The 23,221-nt window shown below is 49.0% G+C and overlaps 1 protein-coding gene across 1 annotated transcript in view; it reads left to right on the forward strand.

Moving 5' to 3' along the window:
* The first annotated feature begins 1,433 nt into the window (after nt 1-1,433).
* pdlim1 (PDZ and LIM domain 1 (elfin)) overlaps nt 1,434-23,221 on the forward strand; it is a 44,471-nt gene continuing 22,683 nt past the window's right edge. Inside the window, exons 1-2 of the mRNA XM_078428267.1 lie at nt 1,434-1,580; nt 15,948-16,032. Of these exons, the coding sequence (XP_078284393.1) occupies nt 1,513-1,580; nt 15,948-16,032 (153 nt within the window). The 5' untranslated portion in view covers nt 1,434-1,512. The remainder of the gene's footprint in view (nt 1,581-15,947; nt 16,033-23,221) is intronic.

A 23,221-nucleotide genomic window follows, 5' to 3' on the forward strand; every position in this document is an offset into this window, starting at 1 on the left:
TGAACGGTGTCCACGTTATGGGCGGCACGGTGGCGCAGCGGTAGAGTTGCTGCCTTACAGCGAATGCAGCGTCGGAGACCCGGGTTCGATCCCGACTATGGGTGCTGTCTGTGCGGAGTTTGTACGTTCTCCCCGTGACCTGCGTGGGTTTTCTCTGAGATCTTCGGTTTCTTCCCACACTCCAAAGATGTACGGGTTTGTAGGTTAATTGGCTTGGTAAATGTAAAAAATGTCCCTAGTGGGTGTAGGATAGTGTTAATGTGCGGGGATCGCTGGGCGGCGCGGACCCGGTGGGCCGAAAGGGCCTGTTTCCACGCTGTATCGCTAAACTAATCTAAAAGTAAACCCCAGATAGCGGAACTGTGCAGTGCGAGTGCATACGCCGATCTAGGCGTTGAACTGTGATGATACAAGCCTTGAATATTAAAGCTGATCAATCGTGGAGGCCATTAGGGCATCACAGTGGCACAGCGGTTTGTAGGTTAATTGCCCAAAATGTGTAGGGAGTGGGTGAGAAAGTGGGAACTAGAGAACTAGTGTTAGTAGAGCAGAGACCCGAGTTCGATCCTGACCTCGGTCTGTGTGGAGTTCGCGCGTTCTCCCAGTGACCTAGTGGGTTTCCTCCGGGTGCTCCGGAATCCCCCCACATCTCAAAGATATTTCCCCACATCCCAAATCCAAAGGGTTTGTAGATTAAGTGACCCTCTGTACATTGCCGTTAATGTGGATGAGAGAGAGCGGGATAAGATGGAACTAGTGTGAATGGATGATCGATGGTCAGCATGGACTCGGTGGGCCGAAGGGCCTGTTTCCTTGCTGTATCTCAAAACTAAACTAAATTGAGTACATTTCCATCAATAACTCCTTTGACAATGTTCATTTTCTCCCTCCAATCCACATCTAATGACATCTTCATGCAATAATGCTGTTTGACATCTCGACACCAAGAAATACTTTGCTTATTATGCACTTCGATGCGTTCTTTGACCTTGATTTATGTCATCTGAGGAGTGGCTCAGTACATAAATGGGGTGTACTCAAAGAAAGGACACACATCAAAGGTCTTTACAACTGTGTAATCCACAGTGGGCAGCACGGTGGCGCAGCGGTAGAGTCGCTGCCTCACAGCGCCAGAGACCCGGGTTCGATCCTGACCACGGGTGCTGTCTGTACGGAGTTTGTACGTTCTCCACGTGACCTGCGTGGGCTTTCTCCGGGTGCTCCGGTTTCCTCCCACACTCCACAGACGTATGGGTTTGTAAGTTAATTGGCTTCGGTGAAATTGTAAATGGTCCCTGGTGTGTGGGATAGTGCTAGTGCACGGGGTGATCGCTGGTCGGCACAGACTCGGTGGGCCGAAGGGCCTCGTTTTCCACACTGCACCTCTGTGAAGTCTACAAGTCTAAAATGTGGACTTTCTCCCGTCAGATAACACCAGGGAGTAAAGCAGATTCCGCTAAGCTGTGTGTCGGCGATATAATCTTGGACATCGATGGAGAAAACACTGATGGAATGACCCACTTGGACGCTCAGAACAAGATCAAGGGATGTGGTGATGAACTGACTTTCCTGATTGGCAGGTAAACTTCAACATCACTGTACGAATAAAATACTTTGAAGAAGGGTCTCGACCCGAAACGTCACCCATCCCTTCTCTCCTGAGATGCTGCCTGACCCGCTGAGTTACTCCAGCATTTTGTGAATAAATACCTTCGATTTGTACCAGCATCTGCAGTTGTTTTCCAACACTATAAAAACCTTCTTACATTTCTAATGAATCGACTTCTCCAACTTTAGATAGTTCCTCTGTCCCTCCCTTCCCCTCCTCCTTCCCAGATCTCCCTCTATCTTCCTGTCTCCACCTATATCCTTCCTTTGTCCCGCCCCCCCTGACATCAGTCTGAAGAAGGGTCTCGACCCGAAACGTCGCCCATTCCTTCTCTCCTGAGATGCTGCCTGACCTGCTGAGTTACTCCAGCATTTTGTGAATAAATACCTTAATGAATGATGAGTAATCTGAGAGGCAGGAATTGATGAAAGCTAGTTCTGACCATCAAGCAATCCCACAATCAATACTCACCTCCCTGTAGTGGTGAGATCAAGTCCCACTCCTGAGACTTTATTGTGAGCAATTTTGTGCACCATATAGAGTCATAGAGTGATACAGAGTGGAAACAGGCCCTTCGGCCCAACTTGCCCACACCGGCCAATATGTCCCAGCTACCCTAGTAGTCCCACTTGCCTGCACTTAGTCCATAACCCTCCAAACCTGTCCTATCCATGTACCTGTCCAACTGTTTCTTAAGCGATGGGATAGTCCGAGCCTCAGCTACCTCATCTGGCAGCTTGTTCCATACACCCACCACCCTCTGTGTGAAAAAGATACCCCTCCGATTCCTATTAAATCTTTTCCCACTCACCTTGAACCTATGTCCTCTGGTCCTCGATTCCCCTACTCTAGATAAAAGACTCTGTGCGTCTACCCGATCTATTCATCTCATGATTTTGTACACCTCTATAAGTTTCCCCCTCATCCTCCTGCGCTCCATGGAATAGAGTCCCAGCCTACTCAACCTCTCCCTGTAGCTGACACCCTCTAGTCCTGGCAACATCCTCGCAAATCGTTTCTGAACCCTTTCAAGCTTGACAATATATTTCCTATAACATGGTGCCCAGAACTGAACACAATATTCTAAATGCGGTCTCACCAACTGCAACAGGACCTCCCTACTTCTATACTCAATACTCTGACTGATGAAGGCCAAAGTGCCAAAAGCCTTTTTGACCACAAAATATCTGAGGAAGGATGTGCTGGCTCTGGAGAGGGTCCAGAGGAGGTTTCCAAGAATGATGCCAGGAATGAGTAGGTTAACTTATGATGAGCGTTTGTCGGCCTGTACTCGCTGGAGTTTAGAAGAATGAGGGGGGACCTCATTGAAACGTACAGAATAGTGAAAGGCTCGGATAGAGTGGACGTGGAGAGGATGTTTCCACTGATGGGAGAGTCTCGGACCAGAGGTCACAGCCTCAGAATTAAAGGACGTTCTTTTAGGTAGAAGATGAGGAGAAATTTCTTTAGTCAGAGGGTGGTGAATCTGTGGAATTCTTTGCCGCAGAGGCTCAGGAGGCCAAGTCAGTGGATATTTTTAAGGCAGAGATGGATAGAATCTTGATTAGTACGGGTGTCAGAGGTTATGGGGAGAAGGCAGGAGAATGGGGTCAGGAGGGAGAGATAGATCGGCCATGATTGAATGGCAGAATAGATAACGCCCACCTGTTGCAGAAAAGACAAACTCTTCCCCTGTTCAGACCCGATTCTTTTCCACATCAACTGAAACCTGTGTCTGGTTACTGATTATTGTGCCTCGAGTAATGCTCTCTGCTTACTTATGAAAGTATACATGATGTTATCTGATGAGAATGGTGTCAAAGTCTGCAGTCTCCCCACTTGCTATCGGCTTGGTTTGTTATTAACACGTGTACTGAGACACAACCCAAATCTGTTTTTTGCCTTATCCAGGCAATTCATACCATAGAAACAAGGAATGAATGGACATTTGTTTTCACATGTGACAAGTAACAGAGAAATCCTTTGCTTGCATAGGGCAGTCACGGTGGCACAGCGGTAGAGTTGCCACCTTACAGCGAATGCAGCGCCGGAGACCCGGGTTCCACCCCGACTACGGGCGCTGTTTGTACAGAGTTTGTACGTTCTCCCCGTGACCTGCGTGGGTTTTCTCCGGGTGCCCCGGTTTCCTCCCACAGTCCAAAGCCGTACAGGTTTGTAGGTTAATTGGCTTGGTAAATGTAAAAATTGTCCCTAGTGGGTGTAGGATGGGGTTAATGTGCGGGGATCTCTGGTCAACACGGACCCGGTGGGCCGAAGGGCCCGTTTCCGCGCTGTATCTCTAAACTAAACTAAACTAAAAATACCCAGGGTATGCAAATAGTCACCCATAAAGGGCGCCGACAAAGTTGCAAAGTATCCCCGCGCCAAGTACCCCCTTTGTTCTCCCCCCCCTCCCTCCCGGCGGTCCCCCTTTGTTCTCCCCCCCCCCTCCCTCCCGGCGGTCCCCCTTTGTTCTCCCCCCCCCCCTCCCTCCCGGCGGTCCCCCTTTGTTCTCCCCCCCCCCTCCCTCCCGGCGGTCCCCCTTTGTTCTCCCCCCCCCTCCCTCCCGGCGGTCCCCCTTTGTTCTCCCACCCCCTCCCTCCCGGCGGTCCCCCTTTGTTCTCCCCCCCCTCCCTCCCAGCGGTCCCCCCAGGCCGGGTCCTCCTTTGTTCCCCCCCTCCCTCCACACCGGGTCCCCATTGTCCATTGTTCCCCCCCCGCCCCCACCCCCCCTTCACGGCCGGTCCCCCCACGCTGGGTCCTCCTCTGTTCCTTCCCCCGGCAGCGGCTTCCTCACTTCCATGTGTCCGTCGGTCGGCGCTATCATCGACCGCCGCGCCGCCCTCTCCACTATTGCCGCCGGGCACTCTCCGCACGCCTCTGTGGCGCCGACCCTGGCCCCAGCCGCGGGCCCCGCAGACCCTGGGGCCATTAAGGCTCCGGCCTCGGCTTCTCAGCGGCCCTCCGGGAACCACAGATCGGTCTGAGGAACGATCCCGGCCCAAAATGTCACCCATCCATGTTCTCCACTTGGGCAGCACAGCGATAGAGTTGCTGCCTCACTGCGTCAGAGACCCGGGTTTGATCCTGACTACGGGCGCTGTCTGTACGGAGTTTGTACGTTCCCCCCGTGACCGCGTGTGTTTTCTCCGGGTGCCCTGGTTTCCCCCCACTCTCAAAAGATTTAGATTTAGATTTAGAGATACAGCGCGGAAACAGGCCCTTCGGCCCACCGAGTCCGCGCCGCCCAGCGATCCCCGCACATTAACACTATCCTACACACCCTATGGGGAATTTTTACATTTGCCCAGCCTATTAACCTACAAACCTGTACGTCATTGGAGTGTGGGAGGAAACCGAAGATCTCGGAGAAAACCCACGAGGGTCACGGGGAGAACGTACAAACTCCGTACAGACAGCACCCGTAGTCAGGATCGAACCTGAGTCTCTGGCGCTGCATTCGCTGTAAGGCAGAAACTCTACCGCTGCGCCACCGTGCCGCAGTAAAAGATATATATCTTTTATATCTTCATAAAAGATATGAAGGTTTGCAGTTAAATCGGCTTCAGTATAATCGTAAGTTGTCCCCAGTGTGAGTAACACAGTGTCAGTGTGCGGGGATCGCTGGTCGGCATGGACTCGGTGGGCCGAAGGGCCTGTTTACACACTGTATCTCGACAGGAAACGTCACCATTCCATGTTCTCCAGAGATGCTGCCAGACCCGCTGAATTACTCCAGCACTTTGTGTCCATTGAAGGAGATAGAGAGCTGAGTAATGTGGTGCAAGACATAAACTTCTCTCTGTCTGTCAGCTGGGCAAAGGAGCTGGTGATGAGGGTTGCCAACTGTCCCGTATTAGCCGGGACATCCCGTATTTTGGGCTAAATTGGTTTGTCCCATTCGGGATTGCCCTTGTCCTGTATTAGGCCCGGACACTGTAGCCCGGGGGCCGCTGTAGTCCCGGACAGTGTAGGCCCGGGCGCCGCCTAACGGAGGTTGCATAGCAACCTGCCTCCTGGCCCGGGCGGCCGCCATAGGTGGAGCGGGAGCACGTGGCCACTGGCTGGGTGAGGCCACATAGGGCGGAGACGTCACCCTTTGTCCCTTATTTTGGAGTGAGGAAGTTGGCAACCCTGTTGGTGATCGACTTCAGAAGGTTGGGTGTAGTTCACACCCCTAGTAGCCGAAATGTCACCCGTTCCTTATCTCCTGAGATGCTGCCGGACACGCTGAGTTACTCCAGCATTTTGTGACCTCTAGTAGCATCTACAGTACTGAAGTGCAGATGGTTGTGAGATTCAAGTTCCTCAGCCTAAATAATTACAATAATTGAGCATTGAGTATAGATGTTTGGAGGTTATATAAGACATTGGTGAGGCCACAAATTGGTGAGGATTGTGACCAGTTTTGGGCACCATGTTATAGGAAAGATGTTGTCAAGCTGGAAATGGTGTAGAGAAGATTTACAAGGATGTTGCCAGGACTCGAGGGCCTGAGCTATAGAGAAACGTTGGGCAGGCTCGGACATTATTCCTTGGAGCGCAGGACGATGAGGATAGAGGTGTACAAAATCATGAGCGGAATAGATCGGGTAAATGAGTCTTTTGCCCAGAGTAGGAGAATTAACATGGGTTTAAGGTGAAGGGCGGAAAGATTTAATAGGAACCTAAAGGGTAACTTTTTGTACACAAAGTGTGGTGGGTGTGTGGAACGATTGTATGGAGGTAGTTGAGGCAGAGACTATCACAATGTTTAAGAAACATTTAGATCGGTACATGGATAGGGTAGGTTTAAAGGGATTGGGCCCAAACGCCAGCAGGTGGGACTAGTGTAGATGGGACATGTTGGTCAGCGTGGGCAAGTTGGGCCGAAGGCTGTATGACTCCAACAACTTATCCTGGTCCAATTATATTGACACGATCGTCAGGAAAGCTCATCAAGGCCTCTACTTGCTCATAAGACTAAGGAAATTTGGCATGAGTTTTAGTAATTTCTGTAGACGCACCATGCAAGGCATCCTATGGGGATCACAGCTTGGTTTGGTAACTTTAGCCTTTAGGGATTCAGCTTGGAACAGACTCTTGGGCCCACCGATCGCCGATCAGTGATCACCGTACACTTGCACTATCCTACACACTGGGGACAATTTACACTTTTTACCAAAGCCAATTAACCTACAAACCTGCACGTCTTTGGAGTGTGGGAGGAAACTGGAGCTCCCCGAGAAAACCCACGCAGGTCACGGGGAGAACGTGCAAACCCCGTACAGACAGCAGCCGTAGTACTTTGGCATGGTATTGTGCTCAATGGTTGATAGTGCTTTATTGGCACATGTGCAATGCACAGGGAAATTCCTTTTCTGGATTTCAGTGACGTATTGCCATACCTAAACACAATCCCCGATTAGCAAAGTGTACGGAAATAGTCCACTGAGACTGCATGCAAAAATCCCCAGGTTTTGGAACCATTTTCAAAGTCCAGTCTGCTCTCTGGGTCTTGTGGAGTGTAGTCCGATCCAGGCGAGCCCCAGGCTTCTGCAGGAGTAGGGGTTGCCAACTTCCTCACTCCCAAATAAGGGACAAAAGGTGACGTCACCGACCCGCGCCCCACGTGACCTCACCCAGCCAGCGGCCACGTGCTCCCCCTGCATCAATGGCGGCCGCCCGGGCCGGGAGGCGGGTTGCTAGGCAACCTCCGTTAGGCGGCACCCGGGCCTCAGCGCCTACACTGTCCGGACTTACATCGGCCCCCGGGCCTACATTGTCCGGGCCTACAGTGACCGGGCCTACAGTGTCCGGGCTTACAGTGTCCGGACCTACATCGGCCCCCGGGCCTACAGTGTCTGGGCCTACACTGTCCGGGCCTACACTGTCCGGGCCTACAGTGTTCGGGCGTACACTGCCCGGGCCTACAGTGTCCGGACCTACATCGGCCCCCGGACCTACAGTGTCCGGGCCTACAGTGTCCGGGCCTACAGCCGGGTTCGATCCTGACTACGGGCGCTGTCTGTACGGAGTTTGTACGTTCTCCCCGTGATCTGCGTGGGTTTTCTCCGAGATCTTCGGTTTCCTCCCACACTCCAAAGACGTGCAGGTTTGTATGTTATTTGGCTTGGGCAAATGTAAAAATTGTCCCTAGTGTGTGTAGGATAGTGTTAATGTGCGGGGATCGCTGGTCGGCGCGGACCCAGTGGGCCGAAGAGCCTGTTTCCGCACTGTATCTCTAAACTAAACTAAACAGAGGCCAGCGCGGTGGATTCCCCTGATAGGCCGCTTGGCTAGCACGCAAAACGAACGGTTTTCTCCGCATCTCGGCACACAAAGAGGACGATGAGCCAGCGCCAAGATAACACACCTCCTGACCCCAGAGTGTTTTGGCCTCGGGGGTAAAGCTTTCTCCTGCATCTTCTCATGAGCGCGTCTGTAATCCGAATGGCATGCAAAGAATCTGATGCCAAACTCTGCCCAAGTCTGTGAGCAGATGCGTGCTGTGTGTCCTATTGTTGGTGATGATTCTGGGTAAAGCAGTGTTGTCTATGTTTCACAGGCACGCTCTGGGGAATGGGCTAACAATAGAGATGACCATATACAGACATGCCCTCTGGCTGCATTATTGATCCACCGTTCCCAGCTTGTTCCCATTTAAGGGATTTATTTTCTGATCACTCAGTGTACAGATGCCATTTGTAACCCGCACAAACTCAAGGTTAACTCATTTAGTTTAGTGATACAGCGTGTAAACAGGCCCTTCGGTCCACCGAGTCCGCGCCGATCAGCGATCCCCGCACATTAACACTGTCCTACACAACACTAGGGACATTTTTACATTTATACAAAGCCAATTAACCTACAAACCTGCACGTCTTTGGAGTGCAGGAGGAAACTGAAGATCTCGGAGAAAACCCACGCGGTCACAGGGAGAACGTACAAACTCCGTACAGACAGTATCCGTAGTCAGGATGGAACCCGGGTCTCTGGCGCTGTGAGGCAGCAACTCTACCGCTGCACCACCGTGCCCCCCCGATCACTCTGTGTACGGATGCAAAGTGTTAACCTGCATACACAGGTTTAACTAATCTTTGTGATTTTCTTAACTGAGCCATCTGAATCATTCATTATTCACAGAATGCTGGAGTAACTCAGCAGGTCAGGCAGCATCTCAGGAGAGAAGGAATGGGAATCATTCACTCGATCTGATCTATTTTTAAGCTGCAAGTTCAGGGAGCAAACTGTAACTCAAACTGGGGTTTTTAAAAATGACTGCTTTCCTGACCAACACTCGGTTTTGGAACCAAAGAGGGGCAGCACGGTGGCGCAGCGGTAGAGTTGCTGTCTCAGAGCGCCAGAGACCCGGGTTCAATCCTGACATCGGGTGCTGTCTGTACAGAGTTTGTACGTTCTCCCCGTGAGCTGTGTGGGCTTTCACCGGGTGCTCCGGTTTCCTCCCACACTCCAAAGACGTGCAGGATTGTAGGTTAATTGGCTTCGGTAAAAATAGTAAATTATCCCTGGTGTGTAGGATAGCGCGAGTGTGCGGGGATCGCTGGTCGGCACGGACTCGGTGGGTCGAAGGGCCTGTTTCCGCACTGTATCTCTAAACTAAACTAAACTAAAAGAGTCACAAGTGGGTTCACAGCAACTTTGATATTCCTTGGAATTGATAGTGTCCCTGGCACATTCGACAAGGTCCCACATAGGAGATTAGTGGGCAAAATTAGAGCACATGGTATTGGGGGTAGGGTACTGACATGGATAGAAAATTGGTTGACAGACAGAAAGCAAAGAGTGGGGATAAATGGGTCCCTTTCAGAATGGCAGGCAGTGACTAGTGGGGTACCGCAAGGCTCGGTGCTGGGACCGCAGCTATTTACAATATACATTAATGACTTGGATGAAGAGATTAAAAGTAACATTAGCAAATTTGCAGATGATACAAAGCTGGGTGGTAGTGTGAACTGTGAGGAAGATGCTATGAGGTTGCAGGGTGACTTGGACAGATTGTGTGAGTGGGCGGATGCATGGCAGATGCAGTTTAATGTGGATAAGTGTGAGGTTATCCACTTTGGTGGTAAGAATAGGAAGGCAGATTATTATCTGAATGGTGTCGAGTTAAGAAAATGGGACGTACAACGAGATCTGGGTATCCTAGTGCATCAGTCACTGAAAGGAAGCATGCAGGTACAGCAGGCAGTGAAGAAAGCCAATGGAATGTTGGCCTTCATAACAAGAGGAGTTGAGTATAGGAGCAAAGAGGTCCTTCTGCAGTTGTACAGGGCCCTAGTGAGACCGCACCTGGAGTACTGTGTGCAGTTTTGGTCTCCAAATTTGAAGATGAATATTCTTGCTATTAAGGTTTACTAGGTTAATTCCCGGAGTGGCGGGACTATCATATGTTGAAAGACCGGAGCGGCTAGGCTTGTATACACTGGAATTTAGAAGGATGAGAGGGGATCTTATCGAAACATATAAGATTATTAAGGGGTTGGACAGGAAAGGGGTTAGAGGCAGGAAACATGTTCCCAATGTTGGGGGAGTCCAGAACCAGGGGCCACAGTTTAAGAATAAGGGGTAGGCCATTTAGAACGGAGATGAGGAAAAACTTTTTCAGTCAGAGAGTTGTAAATCTGTGGAATTCACTGCCTCAGAAGGCAGTGGAGGCCAATTCTCTGAATGCTTTCAAGAGAGAGCTAGAGAGAGCTCTTAAGGATAGCGGAGTCAGGGGGTATGGGGAGAAGGTAGGAACGGGGTACTGATTGAGAATGATCAGCCATGATCACATTGAATGGTGGTGCTGGCTCGAAGGGCCGAATGGCCTACTCTTGCACCTGTTGTCTATTATCATGATCATAATCATAATCATACTTTATTAGCCAAGTATGTTTTCCAACATATGAGGAATTTCATTTGCCATACAGTCACACCAATAAACAGCAATAGAACACACAAAATGCATTTTAACATAAACATGTACATATACATTTTAACATTAACATGTATTTCAACATTTTATGTGACATCACTGTTCAAAAATACCCAACCTGGTGTGTTAAAGCTAAAGCTGATGAGCCTGTCTATAGATCAGAACCACACACTTTCCCTTCTCTGCTGTCACTTCCCTTTGCAGAAACTTCATACATTGATAAGTACCAGGAGCAGAACTGGGACATTCGGCCCATCCAAATCGACCTGTGTAAAATTGCCCCTAGTCTGTCAGGAGTGGATGTGAAAGTGGGAGAACATAGAACCAGTGTTAAAATGGGTAATCGATGGTCGGTGTGGACTCGGTGGGCCGAAGGGCCTGTTTCCATGCTGGAACTCTAAACGAAACTCTACTATTAAGTAGAAACTCTATCATTAAATAAAAATGAACTGCAGATGCTTGTTGATATCAAAATTGCTGGAGCAATAGACAATAGGTGCAGGAGTAGGCCATTCGGCCCTTCGAGCCAGCACCGCCATTCAATGTGATCATGGCTGATCATTCTCAATCAGTACCCCGTTCCTGCTTTCTGCCCATACCCCCTGACTCCGCTATCCTTAAGAGCTCTATGTAGCTCTCTCTTGAATGTATTCAGAGAATTGGCCTCCACTGCCCTCTGAGGCAGAGAATTCCACAGATTCACAACTCTCTGACTAAAAAAGTTTTTCCTTATCTCTGTTCTAAATGGCCTACCCCTTATTCTTAAACTGTGGCCCCTGGTTCTCGACTCCCCCAACATTGGGAACATGTTTCCTGCCTCTAACATGTCCAACCCCTTAATAATCTTATATGTTTCGATAAGATCCCCTCACATCCTTCTAAATTCCAGTGTATACAAGCCTAGTCGCTCTAGTCTTTCAACATATGACAGTCCCGCCATTCTGGGAATTAACCTAGTAAACCTACGCTGCACACCCTCAATAGCAAGAATATCCTTCCTCAAATTTGGAGACCAAAACTGCACACAGTACTCCAGGTGCGGTCTCACTAGGGCCCTGTACAACTGTAGAAGGACCTCTTTGCTCCTATACTCAGGCAGCATCTCAGGGGAGAAGGAATGGGTGACGCCACCCGAGGTCAGGATTGGACCGGTGTTTCTGGCGCCGTGAGGCAGCGGCTCCACCAACTGTGCCACCCTCGAGACTGCACATTACTGCCGAGCACTCCACATTATGCAGTTTGCATGTTCTCCCTGTGACTAACTGTCTGGGTTTTCACCCACATGCAGAAGTCAAGTGGGTTGGGTGGTTTAATTGCTTTCCATTTTGTTCCTGTGTGTCCACTTCCTCTCTCATGTGTCATCGACAGGGATAATATTTCCCTGGGACCAGTCAATTTGAAAGATCGTCATGGTCCCATCAAAGGGGAATTGACTGAGTATCAGGTCACACAAGAGGCATGCACATAAACATGAGTGGGATGTAAGTAATGTCCCTAAAGCCTACTTGGGATGCGTTGGATAGCAATGTTGGTTGAGGGATAATGTGCAGGGATAAGACCACCTACACTATACTTCTCTAAGGATTGGGAATTATCCCCTTTGGGATACTGAGGGAGTCTATTCAGCCCACTGTGTTGCTGGCAGCTGTTTTGGGAGAGCGGTCCAAGTAGACACAAAATGCTGGAGTAACTCAGCAGGTCAGGCAGCATCTCTGGAGAGAAGGAATGGGTGACGTTTCAGGTCGAGACCCTTCTTCAGACTGATGTGTCTACCAGTCCAAGTAGATCTGTGTCCCTCTCCTCTTAATCCCTGGTAAATCCCAATTCATTTGGGAATTTTTGCTTGTTTTCCATGGATCTTGGACTCGGAGTCCATAGCTCCCTGAATGTTGCAAGGCAAGTAGACAGAGTGGTAAAGAAGGCGAAAGGTATGCTTGCCCTTATCGGTGTGTGAGGGAAGGAACTACAGATGCTGGTTTAAATTGAAGATAGATCACAAAGTCCTGGAGTAACTCAGCGGGACAGGCAGCATCTCTGGAGAGAAGGAATGGGTGACGTTTCGGGTCGAGACCCTTCTTCAGATTGAAGACTTCTTTTTGCCTGAAGAAGGCTCTCAACCTGAAACATCACCCATTCCTTCTCTCCAGAGATGCTGCCTGACCCGCTGAGTTACCCCAGCATTTTGTGTCTTTGTTGCCTTTATCGGACTTGGCACGGAGTATTAGAGTCAGATAGTCTAGTTACAATCTTATAGGTGTAGGAAGGAACTGCAGATGCTGGTTTATACCGAAGATAGACACAAACCACTGGAGTAACTCAGTGGGGTCAGGCAGCATCTCTACAGAAAAGGAGGTGTGATATTTTGGGTTGGCGTCCTTTAGTTTTAGTTTAGTTTAGTTTAGTTTGGAGATACTGTCTAGAAACAGGCCCTTCTGCCCACCAAGTCCATGCCGAAAAGCAATCCCCGCACACTAACACTATCCTACACACACTACGGACAATTTATAATTTTACCAAACAAATTAGCCTAGAAATCTGTGCGTCTTTGGAGTGTGGGAGGAAACCGGAGCACCCGGAGGAAAATCCACGCAGGTCGCGGGGAGAACGTACAAACTCTGTACAGGAAGCACCCATAGTCAGGATCGAATCCGGATCTCTGGCGCTGTAAGGCAGCAACTCTACCGCTGCGACATCGTGCCACCCACCTTTCTTCAGACCCAAGTCAGACTCAAGACTCAAGTCAGTCTGAAGAAGGTTCTCGACCCCAAATGTGCAGGCAGGAACTGCAGATGCTGGTTTAAACCGAAGACAGGCACAAAAAGCTTTTCTCCCGAGATGCTGCCTGACCCTCTGAGTTACTCCAGCATCTTTGGTTGAGGGATAACTGCTCATGGAAGAATGCCGTGGGATCGTTTGTTGTTATCGTTCCTCTGGGTCATCCCTGCATTTTGTAGACCATTCTTTCGACTGGTTTAATGTACTTCAGGCATTGAGTCAAGCTGGAAACTTGCAAAGCAACTTCCTGGACCCTTATCCCAGAGGAGCTACTACAATTCAGGCCTCACGGATGGATATGGTCGGATTTCTTCAGATCTGGTATCCCTTGACCCAGCTGTACGAGTTTGTGAGGGTGTTGATTGTGAGAGGCACTTTTATTGCTTGCTTTGATGGAAGAGCAATCTTTTACCAAAATTAATTCCTGCAAGTTTTGAATGAATTCTGTCAGAACCACAGTTCAATTAAAAAAAATTTTTTTCACAACAAACAATAACTGAACACCATAATACTCCATAAATACAACATTGCCAAGCATTATTACTACTAACCAACAAATTAGTTTAGTTTAGAGGTACAGAGCAGCGACAGGCCCTTCAGCCCACCGAGTCCGCACCGACCAGCGATCCCCGCACATTAACACTATCCTACACACACTAGGGACAATTTACACTTATGCCAAGCCAATTAACCTACAAACCAGTATGTCTTTGGAGTGTGGGAGGAAACTGAAGATCTCGGAGAAAACCCACACAGATCACTGGGAGAACGTACAAACTCCATACAGACAGCACCCGTAGTCAGGATCGAACCCGGGACTCTGGCGCTGTGAGGCAGCAACTCTACCGCTGCGCCACCGTGCCGCCCCTAATTTTAGATTTTCTTTTAAAAACACAGCGTGGAAACAGGCCCTTTGGCCCACAAATGACTATGTGATAATCCTGGTCTAGGATGCCCAGCGGTCCCAGAACACCTCCATGGTGCCCGTGGGCACTGAGTGGTCCTTCTCAAGGGACACCTGGGCACGGCGTAACCTGGAAAAGGGGCAGCCCGTGACTCTCAAATGGCCAGCTTGGCCAGGCCTAGGAGCAACAGGCCTAGGGCAGCACTGTGTGTGTGTGCGTATATAAGATCATATGCCAGGAGAAAATTAGGCCATAGGTCAGGGGGTATGGGGACAAGGCAGGATAGGGGTACTGATTGTGAATGATCAGCCATGATCACATTGAGTGGCGGTGCTGGCTCGAAGGGCTGAATGGCCTACTCCTGCACCCATTGTCTATTTGGCCCATCAAGTCTACTCTGCCGTGCAATCATGGCTGATCTATCTCTCCCTCTCAACCCCACTCTCCTGCCTTCTCCCCATAACCCCTGACACCCGCACTAATCAAGAATCTAACTATCTCTGCCTTAAAAATATCATTTAACTTGGCCTCCACATCCTTCTGAGGCAAAGAATTCCACAGGTTCACCACCCTATATTAACACACACGTTCACACACACACACCCACCCACATGTGTGTATGTATATATGTGTGTGTGTGTATGTGTATATATTGTATATAGCTACATAAGCAATAATAGTGCAAAGACACAAATAATGCTCCCAAGTCTATATGGTTCAGAGCTTATTTGGAGGTTGTAGTGTTTAATAGCCTGATGGCTGTAGGTAAGAGGCTGATCCTGAACATGGACGTTACAGTTTTCAGGCTCCTGTACCTTCTTCCCGATGGCAGGGGTGAAAAGAGAGTGTGGCCAGGGTGGTGTGGGTCTCTGATGATGCTGGCTGCTTTTGTGAAGCATCCTCTCGAGCCCTTTGATGGTGGGGAGGTCAGTACCTGTGATGGACCGGGCAGTGTTCACCACTTTTTGCAGTCTTCTTCACTGTGAGCAGTTGTGAGGCAGCAGCTCTACCCGCTGCACCACTGTGCCGCCCTCTTTTACTTTAGTTTAGTTTAGTTTAGAGATGCAGCACAGAAAAAAGCCCTTCGGCCCACCGAGCCCACGCCGGCCAGCGATCCCCACACACTAACACTACCCTACACACACTAGGGACAATTTTACATTTATACCAAAGCCAATGTATTCACTGGAGTTTAGAAGGATGAGAGGGGATCTTATAGAAACATATAAAATTATAAAAGGGCTGGACAAGCTAGATGCAGGAAAAATGTTCCCAATGTTGGACGAGTCCAGAACCAGGGGCCACAGTCTTAGAAGAAAGGGGAGGCCATTTAAAACTGAGGTGAGAAGGAACTTTTTCACCCAGAGAGTTGTGAATTTGTGCAATTCTCTGCCACAGTGGGCAGTGGAGGCCAATTCTCTGGATGGATTTAAGTGAGAGTTAGATAGAGCTCTAGGGGCTAGTGGAATCGAGGGATATGGGGAGAAGGCAGGCACGGGTTATTGATTGTGGATGATCAGCCATGATCACAATGAATGGCGGTGCTGGCTCGACGGGCTGAATGGCCTCCTCCTGTACCTATTTTCTATGTCTATGTTTCTAATTAACCTGCAAACCTGTGTGGGAGGAAACAGAAGATCTCGGAGAAAACCCGAAGGCAGTAACTCTGCCGCTGCGCCACCGTGCTGCCCTTTTACAAAAGGTTGATTAAACCTTTTTTTCCGTTCTCCTTTTCTAGGTCTGACTCCAGAGTTTGGTCACCCATGACGAACGCGAATGGCAAGGCGCACCCATATCAAATGAACTTGGCATCTGACCATCAGGTAAAGGCCAAAGCCCTCCCTCCCTCCCCCACCCCTGAAACTACAGCCTTTTAACTTCACAGGTCAAGTCAAGTCAAGTCAATTTTATTTGTATAGCACATTTAAAAACAACCCACGTTGACCAAAGTGCTGTACATCTGATTAGGTTCCAATAGAAAAAAAATGAAAACATACAGTAGCACGCAAACAGTTCACAGCGCCTCCTCAATGAGCCTCAAACGCTAGGGAGTAGAAATAGGTTTTGAGCCTGGACTTAAAGGAGTCGATGGAGGGGGCAGTTCTGATGGGGAGAGGGATGCTGTTCCACAGTCTAGGAGCTGCAACCGCAAAAGCGCGGTCACCCCTGAGTTTAAGCCTAGACCGCAGGATAGTGAGTAGCCCCAAGTCGGCCGATCTGAGGGACCAGGAGTTAGAGAGGGGGGTTAGAAGATTTTTGATGTAGTGGGGGGAGTGTCCATTTAGGGCTTTATATGTGAATAGGAGGAGCTTGAAGTTGATTCTGTACCGTACAGGGAGCCAGTGGAGAGAGGCCAGAATCGGGGTGATGTGGTCCCTTTTACGGGTACCCGTCAGGAGTCTCGCTGCGGCGTTTTGGACCAGTTGCAGGCGGGACAGGGAAGATTGGCTGATCCCAGTGTATAGGGAGTTGCAGTAGTCTAGGCGGGAGGAAATGAAAGCGTGAATTATTTTTTCTGTGTCGTCGAATTGGAAGAAAGGTTTGAATTTAGCTATGGTTCGAAGTTGGAAGAAGCTGGCTTTTACCACAGCGTTGACCCAAGACTTCTCTTTTTCTCAAAATAATATTTGCAGGAATATTTTTCTACCTCTTCAAGCCATGTTCGAGCCTTACTTAGAAAAACAAACACACACATTCACTCTGCGTCCTTTTTTACCTATAGACAGCTGAACGTTGTATAGTTTGAAGATAGCCAATACAAAATGCTGGAGTAACTCAGCGGGACAGGCAGCATCTCTGGAGAGAAGGAATGGGTGACGTTTCGGGTCGAGACCCTTCAGTTGTACAGTTTAGTTTAGAGATATAGGCGGTCACGGTGGCGCAGCGGTAGAGTTGCTGCCTTACAGCGAATGCAGCGCCAGAGACCCGGTTCGATCCCGACTACGGGTGCTGTCTGTACGGAGTTTGTACTTTCTCTCCGTGACTGCGTGGGTTTTCTCCGGGATCCCTGGTTTCCTCCCACACTTCAAAGATGTACAGATTTGTAGCTTAATTGCAAATTGTCCCTTGTGTGTTTAATAGTGTTAGTGTGCGGGGTTTTCTGGTCGGCGTACACTCAATGGGCTGAATGGCCTGTTTCCGCGATGTATATCTAAAACTATAACTATAAATCTTGTTCAGCTTGCCATGGAAGTTAAGATGCCAGGCATTGCATGTCTGTTTATGTTTCGTGATACATCATGGAAACAGGCCTGTCTGCCCACAAGGCCCATGCTGAACACGTTCATGTTCCTAAGTCCATTCGGCCCATCAACTCCGCCATTCCATCACGGCTGACCTATCTTTCCCTCCCAACCCCATTCTCCTGCCTTCTCCCTTCACCTCTGACACCCGCACTAATCAAGAATCCGTCAATCTCCGCCTTAAAAATACCCAATGACTTTGCCTTTACAGCCGTCTGTGGCAATGAATTCCACAGATTCACCACCCTCTGGTTAAAGAAATTCCTCCTCTCCTCCATTCTAAAGGTATGTTCTGTAATTCTGAGGCTGTGCCCTCTGGTCCTAGACTCTCCACATGGAAACATCCTCTCCACATCCACTCTAACCAGGCCTTTCCTTTTTCGGTGAGTTTCTATGAAATCCAATCTCATCCTTTTAAACTCCAACGAGTACAGGCCCAGTGCCAATGGGTTAACATGCTCATCGTATATTAACCCATTCATCTCCAAGGAATGGAGTTCTAGCCTGCTCAACCTCTCCCTAGAGCTCAGACTGTCAAATCCTGGCAACATCCTTGTAAATCTTCTCTGCACCCTTTCCAACTTGACAACATCTTTCCTATAACATGGTGCCCTGAACTGAACACAATATTCTAAATGTGGCCTCACCAACATCTTATACAACTGCAACATGACCTCCCAACTTCTATAAGTGTGAGGTGCTGCATTTTGGTAGGACAAATCAAAATAGGACGTACAGGGTAAATGGTAGGGAATTGAGGAATGCAATGGAAAAGAGGGATCTGGGAATAACTGTGCATTGTTCCCTGAAGGTGGAATCTCATGAGGATAGGGTGGTGAAGAAGGCGTTTGGTATGCTTGCCTTTATAAATCAGAGCATCGAGTATAGAAGTTGGGATGTAATGTTGAAATTGTACAGGGCATTGGTGAGGCCGAATCTGGAGTATGGTGTGCAGTTCTGGTCGCCAAATTATAGGAAGGATGTCGACAAAATGGAGAGGGTACAGAGGAGATTTACTAGAATGTTGCCTGGGTTTCAGCACTTAGGCTACAGAGAGAGGTTGAACAGGTTGGGTCTTTATTCTTTGGAGCGTAGAAGGTTGAGGGGGGACTTGATAGAGGTTTTTAAAATTTTGAGAGGGACGGACAGAGTTGACGTGGGTAGGCTTTTCCCTTTGAGAGTGGGGAAGATTCCAACAAGGGGACATAGCTTCAGAATTGAGGGACAAAGGTTTAGGGGTAACATGAGGGGGAACTTCTTTACTCAGAGGGTTGTGGCTGTATGGAATGGGCTTCCGGTGGAAGTGGTGGAGGCTGGCTCGATTTTATTATTTAAGAGTAAATTGGATAGGTATATGGATAAGAGGGGATTAGAGGGTTATGGTCTGAGTGCAGGTAGATGAGACTAGGTCAGGGAGAATGGTCGGCGTGGACTGGTAGGGCCGGACAGGCCTGTTTCCATGCTGTAGTTATATGTTATATATGTTATGTTATACTCATTGACTGTTGAAGGCCAATGTGCCAAAAGCCTTTTCGACCACCCGATCTACCTGTGACGCCACCTTCAAGGAACTATGTAACCTGTACTCACAAGTTCACAAGTTATAGGAGTAGAATAAGGCCATTCGACCCTTTGAGTCTACTCCACCATTCAATCATGGCTGATCTCACCAGAACCAGGGGCCACACAGTCTAAGAATAAAGGAGAGGCCATTTAAAACTGAGGCGAGAAAAAACTTTTTCACACAGAGGGTTGTGAATTTGTGGAATTCTCTGCCACAGAGGGCAGTGGAGGCCAATTCACTGGATGAATTTAAAAGATAGTTAGATAGCGCTCTAGGGGTTAGTGGAATCAAGGGATATGGGGAGAAGGCAGGCACGGGTTACTGATTATGGATGATCAGCCATGATCACAATCAATGGCGGTGCTGGCTCGAAGGGCCAAATGGCCTCCTTCTATGTTTCTATGTTTCTATCTCCTCATCCCATTCTCCTGCCTTCTCCCCGTAACCCTTGACACCCGTTCTAACCAAGAATTCGTCTATCTCTGCCTTAAAAATATCAACTGACTTGGCCTCCTAGATTCCTCTGCTCTACAACACATCCAGTGCCCAGCATTCACTGTGTTGTCCAGAAGTGTGTACTAACTCCACTGTAATGTATTTATTGCAGACATTTTGGAAATCTAAAACTAATTTTATTTACTGCATTCCTCTTATTTATAATTTCTGGTGTGCCAAAGAACTCAACATAACATAACATAACATAACAACACTTTATTGTCATTCGGCACAACACCGAACGAAATTTCAGCAGTCACAAGACACAGCAAAAAAGAAAAGAACACAGGACAAAACTTCCCCTCTCTTCCCCCCCCGCACCCACGGACAGGCAGCTCGACCCCTACCGAGGCAACCGACACGCACAGCCCCCCGCAAGAGGATGGAAGGCCCCACGGCCGAGCCGCCCCGGGCACCGAAACGTCCCGCGGCCGCACCGGGCGATGTTAAGTCCAGCGGCCGAGCCGCACCGGGCACCAAAACGTCCCGCGGCCGAGCCGCACCGGGCACCGAAACGTCCCGCGGCCGAGCCGCACCGGGCGATGTTAAATCCAGTGGCCGAGCCGCACCGGGCACTGAAACGTCCCGCGGCCGAGCCGCGCTAGCGATGTTAAGTCCAGCGGCCAAGCCGCGCCGGGCACCGAAACGTCCCGCGGCCGAGCCGCACCGGGCACTGAAACGTCCCGCGGCCGAGCCGCACCGGGCACTGAAACGTCCCGCGGCCGCACCGGGCGATGTTAAGTCCAGCGGCCGAGCCGCACCGGGCACTGAAACGTCCCGCGGCTGAGCCGCGCCGGCGATGTTAAGTCCCGCAGCCGAGCCGCGCCGGGCGATGGAAGGCCCCGCGGGCGAGCTGCGCCCCGGGGAAGAGACCTAATAAAAGAAAGGTTTCCCCCCGCCCCACCCCACCCCACCCCCCCACACCCCACACCCCCACCACACATACACAGCCAAAAACAGAAACAAAAACCATCCCAACACCGACACAAACAAAAAAAAAAGAAAAAAAGACAACAGACTGCCAGAGAGCCGCAGCCGTTAGGCGCAGCCAACTCCTCCCATGCTCAATAAGCATGCCCAAATGTCAAATAATCTTATGTTGATTTTATTTTGTTTTTAATAGACGGTATTAAGTCTTATGATTGTAATTCACCCGAGATGCATTGAGAATTTGTTTCTCATGACAGTATTCCTGTCAGAAGCCCCTTTGCACAATAATTTTTTCCAAATTTTAATGAAAGATCTGCTTTTGAGAATATGACATTGTTATTCTGGGGAGAACACTAGGACAAATTTATTTTTAGTTTAGTTTTGAGATACAGCGCGGAAACAGGCCCATTCTGCCCACCGAGTCCATGCCGATTAGCGATCCCCACACATTAATACTACCCCACACACACCAGGAACAATTTTACGTCTAACATTTAAATTTTTTATTTTTTTAAAATACATTTTTAATTTAATTAATTGCAGTGCATATAACAACAGCAGTAAACCCCATCCCTCCCCTTCCCTACATAATTCTGAAAACAAACAAACCAAAACAAACAAATAAATAAAAATAAATAATTTAAAAAACATAACTACAATGTGACAAAAACATGAGTCAAAGTAATTTTTACAAGTCAAATATTTCAGTATTTTCACTGCTGGATTCAAAGAAGGTACAAAAGCCTGAGGCATTGAAGGGATAGTTTTACTTGTCCCTAATATGCTGCAGCACTGGGTTCCATATGTTGAAGAACTTCTGAGGGTTGCCAGAGAATTCATATCTCAGCCTCTCTACGTGTAAGATGCCCATTAATTCTCTTAACCAAGTCTCAAACTGAGGAGCAGAGTCTGATTTCCATAGTTTCAAAATACATCTGTTGGCAATTACCATACCATAAACCGAGATTGTGTGAGCATTATGGTCTACATTTAACATTTATACCAAAGCCAATTAACCTACAAATCTGTATGTCTTTGGCGTGTGGGAGGAAAACGAAGATCTTGGAGAAAACCCACGCAGGTCACGGGGAAAACGTACAAACTACGTACAGACAGCACCCGTAGTCGGGATCGAACCGGGGTCTCTGGCGCTGTAAAGCAGTTGCTCCACCGCTTCGCCACAGTGCCGGCCTATTTTATTTTAGCTCACAAGAGAGAACTACACAATAGTTTTTAAGGGATTGGGCACACTTAACCAATGTGGCTGAAATTTGTAATCACTTCCGTGGTGCAGCGGTAGAGTTGCTGCCTAACAGCACCAGAGATCCGGGTTCGATCCTGACCTTGGGTTCTGTCTGTGTGGGGTTTTCAGGTTCTCCCTGTGACCACGTGGGTTTCCTCCGGGTGTTCCGGTTTCCTCCCACTTCCCAAAGATACGCTGGTTGGTAGGTTAATTGCCCCTGGTGTGTAGGGAGTGGCTGAGAGAGTGGGATAACATAGAACTAGTGTGAGTGGGTGATCGATGGTCGGCATGGGCTTGATGGGCCGAAGGGCCTTTTCCCTGCTGCATCCCTAAAACTCAAATTAAATATCCGTGAATATAATTTATATGAATTCTCAAAATGTTACGAATGAAGTGATACTGAGCAAAACTAAACAAAAGGAACTTGAGGTTACCAAAGAAGACACAAAGTGCTGGAGTAACTCAGCAGGTCAGGCAACATCTCAGGAGAACATCTCTGGATTGGTGACGTTTAGGGTCGGGACCATTCTTCACACTGATTGAATATCATAGGTTCACAGGTTGGTGATCGGGCTGGAGGTAGATTTGGGGTGAAAAGAATACCCTGTTTAAGACGATGTGACAAGTTCGGTGGGACCTGCACCAAAGCAGATTTGTACTACGTTAATGGCTTGAATGAAGCAATGACATTTACCCCATGACAAGATGCCACAGTATAATGCAGAACACAGTGCTGGAGTTACTCAGCAGGTCAGGCAGCACCTGTGGAGGGAATGTCGGGACCCTTCTCAGACTCCGGGCCCGAAACATCACCTCTGGAGAACATGGATAGGTGATGTTTCCACACTGAAGTCTGAAGGGTCCCAGCCCGAAATAGCGCCAGTGTGTGTGTGTGTGTGCGAGCATGTTTGCACGCGTATGTGTGTGTGGGTGCGTGGGTGCATGTGTGTGCACACGCAAGTGTGTGTGGGTGTGTGCATGCGTGTGTGTGCGTGCATGTGTGTATGCGTGTATGTGTGTGTGAGTGTGGGTGCTTGTGTGTATTTGCACAAGTGTGTATGTTGCTGTGTGCATGCGTGTGTTTATGTGGGTGTGTGTGGGTGCACGTGTGTGCGTGCGTGTATGAGTGCGTGAGTGTATGAGTGCGTGTATGTGTGCGTGCATGTATGTGAGTGGATGCATGTGTGTGTTTGCGAGTGTGCGTGTAGCTGTGTGTGTGCATGTATGTGTGTGTGTGAGTGTGGATGCATGTGTGTGTTTACGCAAGTGTGCGTGTAGCTGTGTGCATGCGTGTGTTTGTGTGGGTGTGTGGGTGCATGCCTGTGTGAGTGGGTGTGCATGAGTGTGGGTGTGAGTGTTTGAGTGCATGGGTGTTTGCATGTGTGTGTATGCGTGTGTGAGTGTGGGTATCCATGAGTGTGGGTGTTTGTGTGCAAGGGTGTATGCGTGTGTGTGTGTGTGCGTGAGTGAGTGTCTATACATGTGTGTGTGTGTGTGTGTCAGTGTGCACCTTTACCAATGTTCAAAGTTCATTTTCT

This window comes from Rhinoraja longicauda, chromosome 35, assembly GCF_053455715.1.
Source record: "Rhinoraja longicauda isolate Sanriku21f chromosome 35, sRhiLon1.1, whole genome shotgun sequence".
In the NCBI taxonomy this organism is placed as follows: domain Eukaryota; kingdom Metazoa; phylum Chordata; class Chondrichthyes; order Rajiformes; family Arhynchobatidae; genus Rhinoraja; species Rhinoraja longicauda.